General features: G+C 39.1%; 1 protein-coding gene across 1 annotated transcript in view; it reads left to right on the forward strand.

Moving 5' to 3' along the window:
* LOC142290334 (zona pellucida-like domain-containing protein 1) overlaps positions 1-10,908 on the forward strand; it is a 249,459-nt gene extending 238,551 nt beyond the window's left edge. Inside the window, exon 12 of the mRNA XM_075334296.1 lies at positions 10,689-10,908. Coding sequence (XP_075190411.1) covers positions 10,689-10,844 — 156 coding nt within the window. The 3' untranslated portion in view covers positions 10,845-10,908. The remainder of the gene's footprint in view (positions 1-10,688) is intronic.
* Positions 10,909-20,678: the final 9,770 nt, after the last annotated feature.

Raw genomic sequence — 20,678 nt, forward strand, 5'->3', positions numbered from 1 at the left:
GAAGCCAGGTGTATGCATCCCGCCTTCAGAGAGGTCTACTGCACCTGACTGAAAGTGTCGGGCATTCAGAAGCACGGTAACAGGTACGCGCAGCACAGTGGGATGGAAAGCTAGGTCTAGATGATGCATGTGTTTTGTTTGCTTCCTCAGCAGGCCCATCATGCACCACCTTCAGTAAAAAATCCACTTTCACTTCCCTTACCGCACACCTTGCACATTTAAATTATGTACACAGCTAAAAATGGTATTTAGCCTTGAAAATGATTGTTGGCTGTGCGTGGCAGCAACATGGTATGTATCACAATGAACCCTACCTAAATACACTATCCCTATTCCAGAAGCTAAAGCTAAATTAATTGCAGACTAACAGAGGCATTATTAGAGAACAGATTATTTTCCAATTTGCCATGAAAAGGACTGTTGGTTTAATGTTACACTATCCCTACTGCAGAAGTTAACCCTACACTAATTGTAGACTAAGAGCGGTATTAGTATAAAATATAATGTATTTCAATTTTGCCTGAATAGGACTGTCGGTTTGATATTGCACCAGCAGGTACTGTGACACTATAACACATTGTTCCTTCTCCAGCAGAAACTCTCCCTACACTATTTCTGGGTAAAGTGCACCGAGCATGGCATCACTGAGTCTTATATCAACCCAATGATGCTATGCGGTCAGTCAATCACAGTAATGCCAGTAGCCAACATGGCTACAGCATTACTCTCTTTGGCAGGGAATCCCTGTATGTTTAGTGACTGAAAATAGCCTCAAAACATGTGGGGTTGGGATTCGAGCATGGTGCCTGAGTACTATCATACTTGAGCAAGTACCGAGTGTCTCAAGCATCTCAATGCTTAATCGAGTACTGTGCCGAGCATGCTCACGCATCACTAGAAATGATGCATTATTTTCTAAATATTCTACAAATATATATCTGAAAATTGTGATTTGCACTTGTATTCCGTTCCCCTGAGTTAATAAAGTATAGATCAACCTTTAGCTTCAATTACTGGTGTAAGTCTTTTGCGGTATGTGTTTATTAGGTTTGCACCCCTAGAGACTGAAAATTTTGCCCAATCTGCATTTCAAAATAGCTTTAACTCAGTTAAATTGGATGGATAGCATCTGTGAACTACAATTTTCAAGTCTTGCCACAAATTATTAATTGGATTGAGGTCTGGACCTTGATGGGGTCATTAAAACACATAAATATGCATTGATCTAAACTATTCCATTGTATTCTAGCTCTGGCAGTATATTTAGGGCCGTTGTTTTGGTGAAAGGTGAAACTATACCCCAGTCTACTGTAGGTCTTTTGCAGCCTCCAACAGGTTTTCTTCCAGGGTTGCACTCTATTTAGCTCCATCCATCTTCCCATTATCCCCGACCAGCTTCCCTATCCCTGCCAAAGAAAACATTTCTACAGCATGATGCTGATACCACCATGTTTCACTGTGGGAATTGTATTTTCAGTGCATTGTTAGTTTTCCAGCACACATACAGTTTTCCATTTAGCACAAAAAGTTCTCCTTCAGTCTCATCTGACCAGAGCACCTTTTTCCACAGGCTACGTAGTGGACACAGCTAGATTCAATTCCCCATCACTTTCTGGATATCTGTCAGGCAGCTCTAAGGGGTACTTTGCACGTTGCAACATCGCTACTGCGATATCGTCGGAGTCAAATCGAAAGTGACGCACGTCTGGCGCCGGTAACGAAGTTGCAATGTGTAAAGCCTAGATGCACCGATAAGCAAAAGCGTCGAAAATGGGTGATCTGTGTAGCGTCGGTCGTTTTCATTTCAATAATTTAAATGTCACACCAATAGGAGATACGATGTTGTTCCTTGTTCCTGCGGCAGCACACATCGCTGTGTGTGAAGCCGCAGGAGCGAGAAACATCTCCTTACCTGCCTCCACCAGCTATACGGAAGGAAGGAGGTGGGCGGGATGTTTACGTCCCGCTCATCTCGGCCCCTTCGCTTCTATTGGCCGCCTGCCATGTGATGTCGCTGTGACACCGCACGACCCGCCTCCTTAGCGGGTCGCCGGCCAGAGCGACGTCGCAGAGCAGGTGAGTGCGTGTGAAGCTGCCGTATTGATAATGTTCGCTACGTCAGCTATCACAAGATATCGCCTGTGCGACGGGAGCGGGTACTATCGCGCTCGGCATCGCTAGCCTTTGCTAGCGATGTCGCAACGTGCAAAGTACCCCTTACAGTGCATTCAAGATTTCTTTAGCAGTGCTCCTCTATCTATTTTGGATCAGTTGGTAATCATTCATTAATCATCTTATAATAGCTTTTACCTGTCTGTTTTTCCTGTTCCAGTTTCATTAGCCCGTAGTCTTACTGTAGTAATTAATACTAGAAATGTGCGATCCTGACAAAGATTGGTTCGATTAAAGATCGCCGATCTTGCCTGAGATCACGATTAGATTGATGATCCTAGCTGATCCGATCGTTGATCCTAGCTGAACCCTTTAAATTCAATGGGCGCAAAAGTGATGAATTGTAAAATGGTGCAGGGTGGTTGTAAAAGAAAGAAAATAAAAAGGATTAAAGTAGTAAATATTTACCACATCCCTCATGACTGCAGCGCTACTTCTGGGTCCAACAATTATCATTAATACATATTCACTGCTTTCCTCTTCTACCGGCATTTTTGACTGGCTGCCGTTTGACACCCTCTGAGACAACATCTGTGATTGGATGGAATCACACATGCTGTCTGTGTCCTTATACTGGTGATAAATAAAAAAAATAAATAAAACAATTGGCGTAGGGTCACCCTGTATTGATACCAGCACAGATAAAGCCATGGCTGCAGGCTGCAGCCCCCAGCCATGCACTTATCGTAGCTAGGTGTTAAAATAAAAGGGACCAGATGTGGCTTTTTAAAAATGATTTACATAAATAATTTAAAAAACAACTTGCGGTTCCCCCCAATTTTAATACCCAGCCATGATAAAGCACGACAGCAGGGAGCTGGTATTCACAGGCTGGGGAGACCTATGATTATTGGCAGTCCCCAGCCTAAAAATAGCTTGCAGCCGCCCAAAATTGTTGCATCCACTAGATGCGACGATCCCAAATCTTTACCAGGCTTTTCCTGATTGCCCTGATACGGTGGCAATTGGGATAGCAAGAGGTTAATGGCAGCCCACAGTGATGGTGATGACATGACTGTGATGGGCAGGGAGAGGATGGTTTTTCTCATCCAATCATTTATTTATCCTTGGCAAGATCGCTGACTTTTGCGGACAATGCTCGTATGTCCAATCCCGATCCGGCCAAAGATCGTGAGATTTTATAATTTTCCTATCTCTGCCAATCAGGATCGCTCATCTCTAATAAATACGCTCCAGCAAGTCATCTCTTGATAGTAACATTTACACTTTAAAATTCCAATTGCCGGTAACGGTCATTACAGCAGTTCAGCCACTGCAATATAAGCTTTGAACTGCTGGCCATTTCCTGTTCACATTTTTGTATGTTCGTACTTGTATACAAGAAATGTGAACCTCTTGAAACTTTCTTGTAACAGCCCATTCACTAAGATGTGCTGTGCTCTTTTTATATGGTCTGTGAACAGAGCTCATTATCTGTTGCTGATTTCAACTTTCTGCAGACTCATCAGCACTCAGAAATTGTGAGAGAATGAACTGTTTAATTTGGGACATACAGCAACCATTATCTGCATCAACACAATATGGATGACCACAAAAAGAGAAACAAAACGCATAGTTAATCTTGGTCATCATGCAGCACATTCAAGTTGAATGTCAAACAATTGAAAACTTCAAATATTCACACTGCATCCTCTTCTACAGCTGTTCTTATTTTTTCAATGAGCAAAATATTCCCCATGACATCTTCAGACATTTTCACATGTGTTAAATGTGCACAGTGTAATCCTGATCTTAATCATAAAAAGAATGGAGGACCAATGCAGACCTACTAATTCTAAACAAGCTTTCCAATGCTGGACTGGGAGCGCAGTATCCACTCCAGGACATTAGCCCTTATGCCACCCACATGCATTATGTTTTGTGATAGAATGCTAAGAAAAATGTATACCAGTGGCCTACTGGACATTTAATTGTACTCTGGTATGACTCATCCCATTTCATCTTAAACAAAGGAGCAAATACCAGTCTTATTACTTTGTTGTTACCCCAATGGCTCTGTTTGGTAAGGCAGTACCTGGAGTTGTGTGGCATTCATCATCCAGTTCTGAAGGGCATTGTTTGCAATAAAGTGGTCATCAGTATGGGATTTGGCCAAAGGCTGTCCGCTTCTATTCCTTTCTGTGACTTTCATTCTCTTCGTATCTCTGTTGTAACCTGCTGATGACACTCTGTGACACTCTAAGCTCAGTGGCCCATTCCATCTGAAAACATCATGCTTGAAGCATCTAGGTGACGTACTGTTGATCAATTCTTAAGGGTCGTCTTGGTCTCATGATGTCAAAATGTGACCAGCACAATGAGGAGGACCATTTAAATACCAATTCTAATTGACCTGCAAACTTTATTGGGCGATTCATGGATCAAACACCCATTGTAAATTTTGCCATTAAGCTCCTTTTTAGAGAACAGCAAGTTGTACAAAAAGTACTGAAACATTGAACAGATGGACATGTGCGTTCAAAGGTTTAGAGAAAGTCCCATTAGGTTCATCTGAAAAGGTTAGAATTAGTAATGAGCAAGCCCATGGATGGTTGGGTCTTGGCAAAAAAAACACAGTTTTCTGCAAGGAAATGACGGTCTATGTCAGTTCAATATGTGACTCCTGAAGTGAGGTTACCTGCGAGCATGGGTGGGATACCATGGGGACCTCCAGTTGTGACCGCAGCTAATCTCCACTCACAACTGCAGCTCAATCAGTGTCTGCCTGAAGCCACAGCGGTCATTCATGTTTTCTAATATGCCCACGCACTGAAACTTCAGTATGTAGCAGGGCCGAGATTGTCGTGGGACGTTTTGTTGTGGATTACGTCAGACCTGGGTATTTTTGGAATTAATAAATTGGTAAAAGAGGGTGTTTTGTTTTTTTTTAAATAAAGGATTTTCTGTGTGTTTTGGGTTTATTTCTTTTTACTTACAGGATTAGTAATTGGTGGGGATCTCATAGACCCAAACCCATTACTAATACAGGGTTTAGCGGCAGCAGGGATTTTTGACAAATCACAGCTGTCAGTAACCTCTTACATTCACTTGTATTACCACTGAACAAGAATCAAAATGAGCCAAGTAGAGTGCTCGATTTGTCGCATCTAATTTGTGGAACAATTCTGGACTGGTGCAGGCTTCTATTTTTAGACTGGTGAGGCTCAATAACTATGGATTTCCCCAAACTGAGAATACTAGCCAACTGTCACTTTATCTTGGCTGAGTGTCAAAATTGGGGGGGAGATAGCATGTATTTTTTTTAAGAATTATTTATTTAATTGATTTAAAAAAAGCCACATGGGTTCCCTTGTATTTTGATACACAGCCAAGATAACACACACAGCGGGGGCCGCAGCTTTTACCCATCTGCTTTATCTGCGCTGAGTATCAATAAATGGGGAACCCTACATAATTTTTTTGTTTATTTATTTTTACACTCAATTAGGGGACCCAGACAGCCTCTGTGAGGGTAACCAATCACAGACACTGGCACGCTGGCAGTCTGACTGCACCCAATCAAAGATACTGTCATAGACAGTGGGCGGGGGAAGCGGTGAATATGTATGATATGTATTGAGCGGACTCGGGAGTAGTGTGACAGCTGCTTGCGCAGAGACTGGTATGTCCTGCTTTTGTTTCTGTTTTTCATTATCTGGGTGACCGAACTCGAACAAGAACCAGACATACAGGTAAAAGACTGTGTTCGAGTCCATGACCCAGACACCTGGTGTTTGGTAGGAAGTGAACCCCAAACTTTATAGCTAGAGTGCATTTTAGGATCATCTTGAAATTTCACCCAAAAGCCAAATATTCCTAACTTTTTGTGAGTTGTGCATATTATATATAAATATAGCAAGTGAAATAAGTATTGAACAGTATTGAACATGTCACAAATTTTTCAAGTAGATATATTTCTAAGGATGATGTAGACATAAATTTCTTACCAGATCTCAGTAACAACTCACACAATCCACAAAGTCATAGAAATCCAATCATAGGTGTCCATAATTTAGTGATATGTAATAATAAGAAATGACATAGAAGTATGAAACACGTTTCAAAATGCCTCCTCTATGGATCAACAAACTTCTTACACCTCCCAACTGGATTTTTTTTTACCATTCTTCTTTTGTAGACTGCTCCAGATCTCTCATATTGAAAGAGGGTCGTCTGTAGAGATGAGCCACCACCCTAGTGTTCGAGTTCGGTTTTGTTCGTCGAACGGCGGGTGTGTTTGTCGAACGTTCGACGAATGTTCGTCAAAAACTTTTGAACACCTTCAAACACCATTGAAAACAATGGCAGGCAAACACAAACACATACAAACATGCACAAACACGAACGCACCCACACATATTATGCTCACCTTACCTTCCGTTCCATCGCCGTCCCTCCTGGGACTTGCAGTTCGCCGGTACAAGATGTGTATCGGGTAACCATGTGACCGATGCCCCAGAGCTTCCGCTGGCAAGCGGCTCCTGCCTTTGACGTCAGGAAGGTAAGGTGAGCATAATATGTGTGTGTGAGTGTATGTTTGTGTATGTCTGTACGTGTTTGTACGTATTTGTGTGTGTTTGTGCATCTGTGGAATGACACAATAGGGGACCAGGATGGGACATTTAACAAGTTGTGGAACAAATTGTCTGCAATGCAATAATTTCCTATGGGAAATCTTGCTTTGCTGAACGAGTAACTTGGTTAACAAGCACACTACCAGAACGGATTGTTCTCGTTAACTAAGGTTCCACTGTATTAACATTGAATGACAGAATTACTGTGAAAAGCCAGTTACGCTTTTGGTGATCGAACCATTATGAAACATACCCTCAAAATGTCGAACTTGAAGCTAATTGTTCGCGTTCGTCGAACGACTCGAACATCGCCTAAAACAGGTCGAATTTGAGATTGGCAAACAGTTTGATTTGAACACCGCTCATCTCTAGACTTCTCCCAGCAGCAATTTTAAGATCTCTCCACAAGTGTTAAATAGGATTGAGATAGAGACTGATTGACGGCCACCTCCGAATTTAACAGGTCTTAGTTTCCATATATTTCTGGGTGTGTCTTAAAGTATGTTTGGGGTCATTCTCCAGCTGGAAGACATAGAACACAAAACTGTCATGCGGTCCAGACTCATTATGTGTCACAGCTGCTTCAGGCTCTATTCACACAGAAGACCTGACAGGCAACCTAATGTCTGCTAGTTGTTCAGCTACAGATGAGTGTTGGCTGCTTCATGTGCTCTGTTACTCATTCCTGCAGTAGTTAATTCCTGCTGACCTGGGGAACTTTGCTAGGAGCTCAGATTGCTAATTACCAATCATAGCCACCTCCTTCCTATATAAGATTCTAAACATTGCTACTTAGCACGGATTATAGCTTCAGCTTAGCTCCAGCGATTCTTTGTGGTGATCAAGTCTTTGGTGATCTGTAGTTGCTGTTTTGAGTGATGTGGAAGTTCTCCTGTTGTGCATTTACTTCCTTCTTTTTCTTTATTCCGCTGTAAACCTATAGTCTCTCCTTTGTGTTTGAGTGCAGTGTGTATGAGTTTTTGTTCTTCCTAGTCCCTGTAATTTCTGTGGGGTTTTGTTACTGTGTTTCCAGCTTGCCCAATGGGTGGGGAAAGGAGTAGTAAGATCATGGCTCAAACAGGGGTCAGGGTCATGCTGGGGACTCAGATTTGACTACCATCAAGCCTACCTCTGAGATAAGGGACAGCGCAGGGTCTCAAGTCTGAGAGTCAGCCTAGGAACCCTTGTTTTGTCATTTCATACCCCGTGTCAAAACCCTACATTCTGATAACAAACTATAGATTGTGATCCAACATTCTTTGGTAATCTTCAGATTTCATAATGCCTTCCAAAGAGTCAAGACAAAGGTAGCAAACTAAACCCAAAACATCTTTGAATTTCCACCATATTTTACTGTACATACTGTATTCTTTTCTTGGAAGTTGTCATTCCATTTTCAGTAAACAGAAGGATGAGCTTTACCAAAAGTTCTAACTTGGTATCATCTATGCAGAAGACACTGAAGGATTTTGGCTTAAGGCCGCTTTACACATTACGACATCGCTAAAACAATGTCGTTGGGGTCACGGAATTCGTGATGCACATTCGGCCGCTTTAGCGATGTCGTTGCGTTTGACACCTACGTGCGATCAAAAATCGTCGCAAACACATGCAAAATCGCTAATCGTTGACATGCTCCCCTATTCCCAATTATCGTTGCTGCTGCATGTACGATGTTGTTCGTCGTTTCTGCAGCAGCACACATCGCTATGTGTGACACTGCAGGAACGACGAACATCTCCTTACCTGCATCCTCCGGCAATGCGGAAGGAAGGAGATGGGCGAGATGTTACGTCCCGCTTATCTCTCCCCCTCCGCATTGATTGGGTGGCTGCTTAGTAACGTCGCTGTGACGCCGAACGAACCACCCCCTTAGAAAGGGGGCGGTTCACAGGTCACAGCGACGCTGCTAGGCAGGTAAGTAGTGTGACGGGTCTGCGTGATTTTGTGCACCATGGGCAGCGATTTGTCGGTGGGGTAAAATCGAAAGTGACGCACATCCACCACTGCTGTCGACATCAGAGTATGTGAATCCTTTTTACTATGATTAACGAGCGCAAAAGCGGTGAAATCGTATGATCGGTGTAGCGTCGGTCATTTCCATAATTTCGGAAGGATCGCTGTTACGATGTTGTTCCTCGTTCCTGCAGCAGCACACATCGCTGTGTGTGAAGCCACAGGAGCGAGGAACATCGCCTTACCTGCGTCCCAGCTGCAATGAAGAAGGAAGAAGGTGGGCGGGATGTTTACGTCCTGCTCATCTTGCCCCCTCTGCTTCTATTGGCCGCCTGCCATGTGACATCACTGTGACGCCACACGACCCACCCCCTTAGGAAGGAGCGACGTCGCAGGGCAGGTAAGTGCATGTGAAGCTGCCGTAGCGATAATGTTCGCTACGGCAGCTATCACAAGATATTGCAGCTGTGATGGGGGCGGGGACAATCACGCTCGGCATCGCTACCATCGGCTTGCGATGTCGTAGTGTGCAAAGTACCCCTAACTTTCTCCTGTCAGCAGTGCGGTCATCCTGAGTTTCCCGTCATAGCATTTCATTTCATTAAAATATTGAAGGATAGTTTGCACTTACACTGATGCACTTTGAGCCTCCAGGACAGCTTGAATTATTTTGCAACTTGATTGCGATCAATTTAACTTTCATCTTGTGATGCAAAATAAGCCCTCACCCAGCTCCATAGAAGAAAAGCATTCTCAGAAAGTGATGACAGAAACAGTATTTCTTTTTTTTTATCACAAACATCTGAATTTTTTTTACAACTTAAAGGAGTTTTAGTATTGCAGCTGTCATGCGATCTCTTTGGCCAATTAGAGCTGGCATCCCTCTTTCAGATGTCATTGATATGATGAGGAAGTGAGATCTGTGGCAACTATCACTTTCTACAGATATCTGATTTGTCCAAAGGTGGGTAGAGTGAAGACGGTGCTGATTGGCTACAGGGCCAAAAAAGTTATAAAGTATAAACAAAAAAGGAGTTATTCAGCAGTACCAAATCCAAAATAAGTTAGAAAATCATATATATATATATATTAGGAATCTAATAGAAAGATGGTGAAAAGAGAAAGCAAAAAAGTATATAAAATTACATAGATGATGTCTTTCAAACTAATTGGTTCTTAATGAAAGCTATATATCACAAAGCTCACCAACCATAGAGCTTTAAAAGGGTTTGCTCAAGTGGTGTACAGCATCTTTAAATAAAAAAACCTTTTGAAGTTTTACAATACCTTAATCATACGAACTTGAACAATCATGTTTCCAGGTAACTTTTTTTGCACAATACAAGCCTTACAAATGAAACTTAAATAACTGTTGCAGAGTTGCATTTTTTCACCATTTTATCCCACTTGGAATTTTTTTCCCATTATTCAGTACATTGTATGGTAAAATGAATACTGTCATTCAAAAATACATATCATGCAAAAAACAATCCCTCAAATGGCTATCTTCACAGAAAAATAAAAAAGTTATGCCTCTTGGATCAAGATCAGAAAAAAAAGCAAAGTGCAAAAATGGAAATTGCCAGGGTTGGTTAAGTGTTGCCTTCATTTTTTTTGAGCAGTATCTATTAGGGATGACCGAATATCACAAATATTTGGCAATATTCGGCTTGGCGAATATTCGATGAATAGGTCGCCGCTATGTGAATATTCGATGCGCAATGTAAGTCTGTGGGAAGCCCGAATAGTTGCTATTCGTCAACTATTCGGGTTTCCCATAGACTTACATTGCGCATCGAATATTTGCAAATAGTCGAATAGCGGCGACCTATTCGTCGAATATGGGCGTAGCCGAATATTTGAGGAATTCGATCATCCCTAGTTGTTATATATTACTTTGGCTCAACCCAGTACTTTCCTCAAGATAAATAAATTGATTAATTTATTAATCTCCTTTTTTCTGCAGCTCAACCACATAGTATGCAGTTTCAGATGAACTCTGTCACCAGCGCACTAATCTCAGGAGTCGTAATCCTTGGTGTCACCAGCATTGGTTTCTTCATAATCTCCCTTGCACTCCTGAACAGAAATAAGAAAAACAGTTTGGTTTTATGTGGAGTACGAAACCCGGCTTTCAATTAATGAAAAAATTGCACTCTTTTCTCATTTGTTCTTATAACCTCATTATGTACTGTATTTGTACAGATTGTGCATATCTTATTAACATGTTATAATTTCAGATAAATGTTTTGTATGTCGCAAGTGCACTACAATACTGAGTGGACCACAAAAAAAGAAACCTGCTTGCCTTGTGTGATTTGTGTAGGATAATGGATGAATGATGTGATTACTCATTACAGGATATGCCTGAGGTGGTATCTTCCAGTGTCAATCCAAACCTGTGTCCTTCTTACATTGTTATGGAACACTTTCTGCAACTTTAATTGATTTTTACTCTGAACATAAATTTCAATTTTCTTTTTATGTTGGGATACTCTCATCTACTAATTTTTGTAAACCCTACTGTTTAGGTAGCACCACAGATAAATGTCTTACCCAATTAGTTATACTGATAATGGAGGCCAAAATCATTTGGTTCAGGAGCAGCAGACAAAAGACTAGAGAACCTTTGTGCAAGAACAATAGACCTTTTGCAGTCATATAGCTTATCATAATTCACAATTCCACATGCTTTGGAAGTCAAAGTGGGTACTCTTTTCTCTTGGACCCTTCAGCGAGTCATGATGTTTCACAACGGTTCCAAATTGCTGCCTATCATCATATTCAGTAGCTAATTACTAGGGATGATCGAATATCATAAATATTTGATAATATTCGGTTTCGCCAATATCCGACGAATAGGTCGCCACTATGCGAATATTTGATGCACACGCTAAGTCTATGGGAAGCCCGAATAGTTGCTATTTGGCAACTATTAGGGTTTCCCATAGACTTACATTGCATATCGAATATTCGCAAATAGACGATTAGCGGCAACCTATTCGGCGAATATGGGCGTTGCCTAATATTTGAGGTATTCGATCATCCCTACTAATCACAATTCAGGCATATTTCAGTTGTCCCCCTTCTGTAACACTTGAATCACTGATAGTATAACATGTGAAGCGGTTTCAGTATGCATAAATATTATGTTCTACTGACGTTTGGTGGCTAAATTAATTTTTGTGTCATTTTACTCAGGCTTTCATAATCCTTTCTTAGATGTTAGCAACAAGGATGGTATTTCAATCATATGGATGTCCATTTTTTATGTAATCACTCACAAATTCTGTGTTACAATAATTCCATATACAATAATGGCTGAAAGTGTTGGCACTCTTAAATTAGTTCTAGAAAATGAAGTATTTGTCCAAAAAATGATTGCATTTATACATTTTGTAATACACATGCTTATTTCCTTTGTGTGTATTGCAACAACACCAAAAAATGAACCATAGAAAGATAAGCTATTTGGACATAATTTCACACAAAGCCCCAATCCTAGGCTGGACAAAATTGTTGGCATCCCCAAGTAACATTTTTTTGCATACCCTTTGGCATATTTAACTGCAATCAAACATTTCCTATAGCCATCAACAAGCTTTTTACACCTCTCAACTCAAATTTTGGACTAGTCTTCTTTTGTAAACTGCTCTAGTCTTTCATATTTTAAGGGTGCCTTCTACCAACAGCAATTTTAAGATCTCCTTACAGGTATTCAATGAGATTTGGTAACTTCAGAACTCTCCAGCACCTTGTTTGCATCCATTTCTTGATATTTTATGAAGTATATTTGGAGTGACCATTTTGCTAGAAAGACCCATGACCTAGAACGCAAATTCAGTTTTCTGACACTGGAGCAGTACATTGCAAACCAAAGTCCTCAATTAATCTTCAGATTTCATGATGCTTTGCACACACTCAATGCACCGACTTCCAAAGGCAGCAAAACAACTCAATAACGTCTTTGAGCCTCCACCATATTTGACTTTAGGTACGGTGTTCTTTTCTTTCTACTCCTCATTCCATATTCGGTAAACAGTAGAATGAAGTTCTTTACTGAAAAGCTCTATCTTAGTAACATCTGTCCACAAAATGCTTTCCTAGAAGTATTTTGGCTTACTCACATACAGTACATTTTGGAAAACTGCAGTCTAACCTTTCTGTCTCTGTATCAGCAGTGGGGTTGTTCTAGGTCTCCTGCCATAGAATTTCACTTCATACAAATGTTGATGGCTAGTTTCCTCTGACACTGATGCACTCTGTGCCTGCAGGACATCTGGAACTTCTTTGGAACTTGAATGGGGCTGCTTATTCACCATCTGGACTATCATGTGTTTCCACCTTTCATCAATTTTTCTCTGCAGTTCACATTCAAGGAGATTAGCTATAACAGGATGGGTTGTAAACGTCTTGAATATGTTGCGCACTGTGGACAAAGAAACACCAAATCTCTGGTGATCAACTTGTAACCATTAGATTGTTGATATTTTCAACAATTTTGTTTCTCAAGTGTTCAGACAGTTTTCTACTCCTCTTTGTGTTTTCCATACTTAGACTGGCACACACAGACACACAATGCAAAAATTGAGTCAGTGTCTTCCTTTTTTATCTTGCTTAAGGTGTGATTTTCATATTCTACTTCACAACTACTGAAAGAGCAAGAAATAAAAACCACAACAGCTGCTGCAGACCCTGAAGATGGATCAATATGCAAAGGGAAAAAGGAAAGGGTTAACCCACGCTGCCATGTGGAATAGGAAGATGATCACTTGAGGATAAACACATGATTTATTAGTCAACGCACATTTCAAAGTCTTTAAAGCTCCTTCTTCTCTGATGTACATCAGTGGTTTTGATTCCTGAAGAAGGCGTTTTCAAGACTCTGAAACACGTTGAATAATAAATCACGTCTTTATCCTCAAGTGATCATCTTCCTATTCCACATGGCAGCGCGGGTTTATCCTTTTCCTTCTTCTCTTCGCATATTGAACAATTTTCTCCAGTCAACTTTTTGTTTGTTTTTTTTTTAAATTATGTCCAAATTATAGCTTTTTTCCATTTCTTTTTTGTGTTTTTCAAATACACACAAAGGAATTTGTGTATAACGAAACATGTGTATTTGTAATCATTTTCTGGGAGAAAAACTTAATTTTCTGTTCCAACACTTTTGACCATGACTGTATATACATAGCATTTTGCAGTAATTTTAGGCAGGTATCAAAAAATGCAACAAAGTATATTTTCAAGAATAGAAGTGATAATAATTTATTGTTATCAATTAACACAATTAAAAATAAATGAACAAAAAAAAAAGTGTAAACCAAGTCAAACTGCATACAGTTTTTGAAGGAACTAGCCACAGATCTTCTGTAGATGTAGGCTTGTGCAAGTCCTTCTTCCTCTTTATTTAATACCATACAGACTCAATGATGTTAAGATCAGGGCTCTGTGGGGGCCATATCTTATCTTCCAGGACTCCTTGTCCTTGTGTCATATCAGAGGTCATAGACTATGGCAAGACTGAGCACAGCAAAAAAACCAAAAAAAAACCAAGATAGTTATACTGCATCAGCAAGGTCTCTCCCAAGTAAAGATTTCAAGGCAGGCCGGGGTTTCAAAATTTGCTGGTCAAGCTGTTTTGAGAACACACCAAGAAGTAGGCAACTTTGAGGATGCAGTGTTTGGCCAAAGAAAGTTAGTGTATCAGATTAAAGACACATTGTGCTTTCCAATCTTCAAAATCAGAAGATGTCCAGCAGTGCCATCAGTTTAGAACTAAAAGCAAGAAATTGGTCCCAGCTGCACTTATCTATGGGAGAATTCTGGCTAGAAGTGATCTTCATGAAAGAATTTCAGTCAAAAAGCCATACTTTGCCATGTGTACAATGCCAAGCATCTCATCTATATATGAAAACATATGGATTGGGTTACAGAAAAATAACAGGAGGTTTTCTGGACTGTTGAGTCAATATTTGAAATACAGTATTTCACTGTACCAGTAAAACAGTTATTTGCTTCTATAAATGAGTTTGTTTGCACATCATAGGTTGGTTATATTCAGTTTAGGTCCCATTCATTTTTTAACTGCTCTAGTAAAATAAAAGATGAGCGCTGTTTGGATGCTATGAGCAACAAAGACAGTGCTGATGAATGAGGTCTGATAAACATTATCCTATGTGAACCACACAAAAACAAGGATTTGATTTTCGTGTCCCACCCCGTATATTGATGAACACACTGGTTGACATGCAATTTTAATGTTCAATTTACATACAAGTTACAGTGAGATAATTACAATTAAAAGCAATGTTATATGTTATTTTATCTGATATGTCTTTAGAGGTAGTTCTAAACTCACTATGATCATATTTTCTATAATAGAAGTAACTTGATTGGTTAGATTAATAATAATAATAATAATAATAATAATAATAATAATAATAATTTACTGTATAATTATAATACGTTTTTTAAAAAATACATTTTCTTTTTTTATTACATTTAATATAAATGTTTTTCCATTTAAAATAATAAAGCACTCCTATTGTAAATATTAAGTCTTGCACGGGCTAATACAGGATCAAGGGTAAGAAAAAGTATTATGGGGGAGATATATAGTATATCTAATGTAAAGGAAAGGAAAAATGTAGGATTTGCCTAAAACAAATAAGCTGCGAGCTGCTTTCAGTTTTATAACCTAGTATTCCCTAACTCAGCTACTATGACTAAGTTTTCAGTTAATTTTTTTCTTTCTACAGCATATATTTACCTTAAAAATGCTATATATAATGTAAAGTTAAGTCCAGAAATATTTGGACAGTGACTCTGCATAGCGCTATTTTTTTTTTTTAAAAGAAACAATTGAGATTACATTTTATTGTACACTTTCAGGTTAAATTAAAGGGGTTGAACAAAAGTATCCTGTGAAGTTTTAGAAATTGCAACCATTTTTCTACAAAGCCTCCTCATTTCAGGGACTCCAAAGTAATGGGACAAATTTACTTTACCATAAACAAACTGTTCATTTTTAATACTTTATTAAAACTCCTTTGCAGACAATTACTGCCTGAAGTCTGGAAGTCATGGACATCACTAAACTCTGGGTTTCGTGATGCTTCATCAGACCTTTACTGCAGCTGACTTCAGTTGTTCCTTGTGTGTAGGTCTTTCTGCCTTATGTTTTGACTTAAATGGAATCTTTCACCCTTTTGTGTTTTTTATAATATTAATATGAGAATACAGGAGGCATAGAGATAAAATTAGCCATATCTGTATGTCTCCTGGATGATGGGTCATTTTGGAAAATCCTCTTTCATATCTTCTATCTTCCAGGCTATGGGGCGTGTACTGTCCAGAAGATAAGCTAGTCTTCGGTCTTCACCATCCTCAATATCTCCTTCTCTTTTCTTTAGTATGCACTTATGATGTCAAGAGCACAGCCAGAAATCCCACATCTGTGCATTCTGCATGCCATCTCTCCCTCTGTACTTTTTTACCCTTCCGTGGGCACAGAATTCAATTTTGATGTGCACAAGCACAGGGGAGTCACTGCTACTTCATAGTTACTCCGCAGTGCCTGTGCACATCAAAATTGATGACTATGCCCACAGAAGGGAAAAAAATTACCCAGGGAGAGACGGCATGCACAATGTGCAAGCGCGGGATTTCCAGACATGCTTCTGATATAACAAGCGCATACTAAAGAGAAGAGGAGAAGAAATTGGGGTTAATGAAGACCAGAGGCTGATTTGTCTTCTGTTCAGCACACGTCCCATAGCCCAGAAGATAGAAGATATAAAAAGGATTTTTCCAAAATGACTCATCATCCAGGATGATACAGGCAACAATAATTTCCCCTCTATGCCACCTGTATGCCCATGTTCATAACAAAAAAACACAAAAGCATGACAGATTCCCTTTAATCATGTGAAATACATGCTTGATGGGATTAAGAACTGGTGATGACTTCGTGATTGCAGAATATTCAATTTCTTTGTCTTAAAAAAGTCCTGGGTTGCTTTCACAGTATGTGTAGAGTCATTGTCCATCTGTACTGTGAAGTGCTGTCCAATCAACCATACTGTATATGGTTAAATCTGAGCAGAAAATATAGCAAAGTACACTTCAGAATTTATCCAGCTGCTTTTGTTTTGACTCACATCATTAATGAACACTAGTGACCCAGAGCCTTCAGAAGCCGTGTATGCCCAGCCATCCCACTGCCTCCACCATGTATTACAGAGAATGTGATGTGCTTTGGATTATAAACTGTTCCAAGCCTTTTCTATTCTTTCTTTTTCCCATCATTCTGGTACAGGTTAATTTTAGTTTCATTTCTACAAATAATGGTTTTCCAGAATTGGGCTGTTGTTTTTTTTTGCCAAAGTCTAATCTGACCTTGCTATTTTCATTTATTTAATTTATTTATTAATTTATTTTAATTACTTATAAAGTTCTAATAATTTCACAGCACTTTACAGACCTGATATTTTAAAGACTGATTCATGCTTTTCACCTTGTGATGAACCCTCTTTGTTTGCTCTCATGAAGTCTTCACATTATGGTAGACTAAAGGAAGCTTTACACACTGCAACATCGCAAACGACATCGCTGTAACGTCACCGGTTTTGTGACATAATAGCGACCTCCCCAGCGACATTGCAGTGTGTGAAACACATCAGCGACCTGGCCCCTGCTGTGAAGTTGCTGATCGCTACAAATCGTTCAGGACCATTCTTTGGTCCTTTGTTTCCCGCTGTGCAGCATGATCGCTAGAAAGTTTCAGTGTGTAAAGGGGACTTTACAGCGACTTTGTTAGCGACTTCCCTTTCAAAAAGCTGCTTTACAACGTCCCCACTAGCTAGGTCGTTCTGCAGGTCCGGATCGCTGTTGCGTCGTTGACCAGGTTTGCCTGTTTGACAGCTCACCAGCGACTCACCAGAGACTTTGTAGCGATCCCGGCCAGGTTGGGATCGCTGGTGGGATCGCTGAAAGTCTCAGTGTGTAAAGGGGCCTTTAGATACTGAAACATCTGCTTCCTGGAAAGTGCTCTTCACTTTGGTGGATGTTGTAAAGAGGTTTTTCTTCCCCATGGAAAGAATGCTTTTGTTTTCCGTGGATATTCTGACTTTTTTGAATTCCCAAGCTCATCACTACGTATGCTCTTTTTTTTTTTAAATGTATCAAACTGTTGAGTTGGGCACTACTAATATTTCTGCTTTCTTGCCTATGGAATATTTCTTCTTTTCAACCTAATGATTGTCTGTTTTTCTTCCATTGAGAACTATTTTGTCCGCATATTGTGGATTCACAGCAACAGCTTCCAATGTAAATGCCACACCTGGACTTAGCTCCACACCTTTTATTTGCTTAATTGATTATGGATACATAAGTAAATAGCACATGCAGCCCATTAAAGAGCTTTTGAGATAATTTTTCAGTTATATATTGTCCCTTGGAAAAAACAGCTACATATTAAAGAGTTGTAATTCCTAAACCCTTACTCCAATCTAATGTCAATACATTCAAATTAAAGCTGACAGTCTGCACTTTTAGTACTTTATTGATTATATAACTGTGTCTTTAATATGCTTTGGTATATAGCTAACATGCCAAAACTTGTGTCTCTGAGTAAATATTCCTGGACTTGTGTATATGATTACAAAAAATATTATATACATTTTTTTGTGTGAAGTGATCAAGTAGTAGGCTATTTCACAATTCATAGAAGAATTGAAATGAAAATTCTGCTGGTTGCCACTAGAAACAGTCAACAAGCTTGTTATTAGACATCTACTTTTGGAGTTTCTATAAGTTGGTGGGCCTTTATGGTTGAATTTTTTTCTATATATAAATAACTTCACAGTCACTGGTGTAAATAGTATGGCACCGAGTATACACTGTGCGTATATTGGATGCATTGAGAACATGTAATAATGACAAAAGCATTTTTTTGGGAAAAAATTGTGGACGATATTTTGGGATAAAGCTTAAAATCATGTAGTTGACTACACAGTTAGCAATGAGAGAGAAGTTTCTGTAATTATAACTAATACGTATTTTACACTAAAATATATGTACTAAATGAATGTGTTTATAGTGTATTTTTATTAAATAAGCTGTGAAGTTTTCACATACATTTATTTATTCATTTCTTTTAGCTCATGCCTGAATGGGGTTTTTATGCTTCATTTTTTTTACTCATAGTTTTGATAACATGAAGTAAATCTGTGTTTAATTAATTTCTGGTTGTTGTTCTTATTGCTTTGTCCGCCTTTTATCTATCTAAACACATTGATGTACATGGAAAGACTAGAGATCACATAAGACTTTGTACATTTTTTGATCTACCATATATCATACTATATTTTGATGAAAGTCATTTTAGAAGCCAGAAATGTTTATATACAAAAGGTGTTTTGGAAAAGTATTCAATTTTCTAAACTCTTATAAAGATTTTTACCTCTGTCAGCAATACCTTTAAAATATCTGACTTGATTGAAGTTCAGAAGGATATAATCTTAAACTAATCTCTTTATAGGATTATATGAAACTTGCAGTGAATGTTCTAGATTTGTGCTCTTTTTCACCTTTCCAATGACCCAAAGTTTCTAACCTATTTAGTATGGATATGATCTAATCTAGAATTTGCAGAATAGTTATAAAACACTAGCCACTTGCAAAACATTTCTGATAGTATGTCCGTGAGATTAGCTAATCATAACCACATAGCCAAGAAAAACAAAATATTTTAGTAAAACTGTATTATTTTCATTTATGTCCCTCTCTTCTCATAAGATAATAAAGATGAAATGTTTTCTTATGAATTTTCTTCTTTTGCAAATTGATTTACTGCACTTTGAAAAGCAAAACCATTCATCCTACGGTAAGTATTGTTTTAAAAGGAGGAAACTAATTTTTTGTGGCACAACACATGTACAGAAATTTTTATCTTCATGCTTACAGTCTTAACAAATCTTTTGTAGTTTGGTATTTCTTATCTGATAATATGTTTGTGTGATTACACACACTAAATGGTCAAAAGTATGTGGATACCACACTCTCAAACCTCTCTTATGAGGTTTTCGGACATCACATCCCAAAATCCATGGGTGTTAGACCTTTACCGACATACAGGTGCGTCTCAATAGATTAAAATATTATCAAAAGGTTAATTCATTTCAGTAATTCAATACATAAAAGGAAATGCATATATTATATGGAGTCATTACACACAGAGTGATCTATTTCAAGTGTTTTTTTTCTGTTAATGTTGAGGATTATGGTTTACAGCCAATGAAGATGGTGTTATGGAAGTCTAGGTTGCTTTTATAGCAGCCTTCAGTTCATCTGCATTGTTGAGTCTGGTGTCTCTCATCTTCCTCTTGACAGTACTCCATAGAATCTGTACGGGGTTTGGGTTGGGCGAGTTTGCTGGCCAATCAAGCACAGTGATACTGTGGTTATTAAACCAGGTATTTGTACTTTTTGGCAGTGTGGACAGGTGCCACGTCCTGCTAGAAAATTAAATTTCCATCTCTAAAAAGCTTGTCTGCAGAGGGAAGCATGAAGTGCTCTAAAATTTCCTGGTATTTGGCTGCGCTAACTTTGGTCTTGATAAAACACAGTGGACCTACACCAGCAGATGATATGGTTCCCCAAGCCATCACTGACTGTGGAAACTTCACACTATACCTCAAGCAGCTTGGATTGTGGCCTCTCCACTCTTCTTACAGACTCTGGGACCTTGGTTCCAAAATTAAATGCAAAATTTACTTTCATCTGAAAACAACACCTTGGACCACTAAGCAACAGTCTAGTTCTTTTTCTCCTTGGCCTAGGTAAGACGCTTCTGGCATTGTCTATTGGTTATGAGTGGATTGATACAAGGAATGCAACAGTTGTAGCCCATGTACTGGATATGTCTGTGTGTGGTGGCTCTTGAAGAACTTACTCCAGCAGCAGTCCACTCTT

Source organism: Anomaloglossus baeobatrachus, chromosome 2, assembly GCF_048569485.1.
Source record: "Anomaloglossus baeobatrachus isolate aAnoBae1 chromosome 2, aAnoBae1.hap1, whole genome shotgun sequence".
NCBI classification, from domain to species: domain Eukaryota; kingdom Metazoa; phylum Chordata; class Amphibia; order Anura; family Aromobatidae; genus Anomaloglossus; species Anomaloglossus baeobatrachus.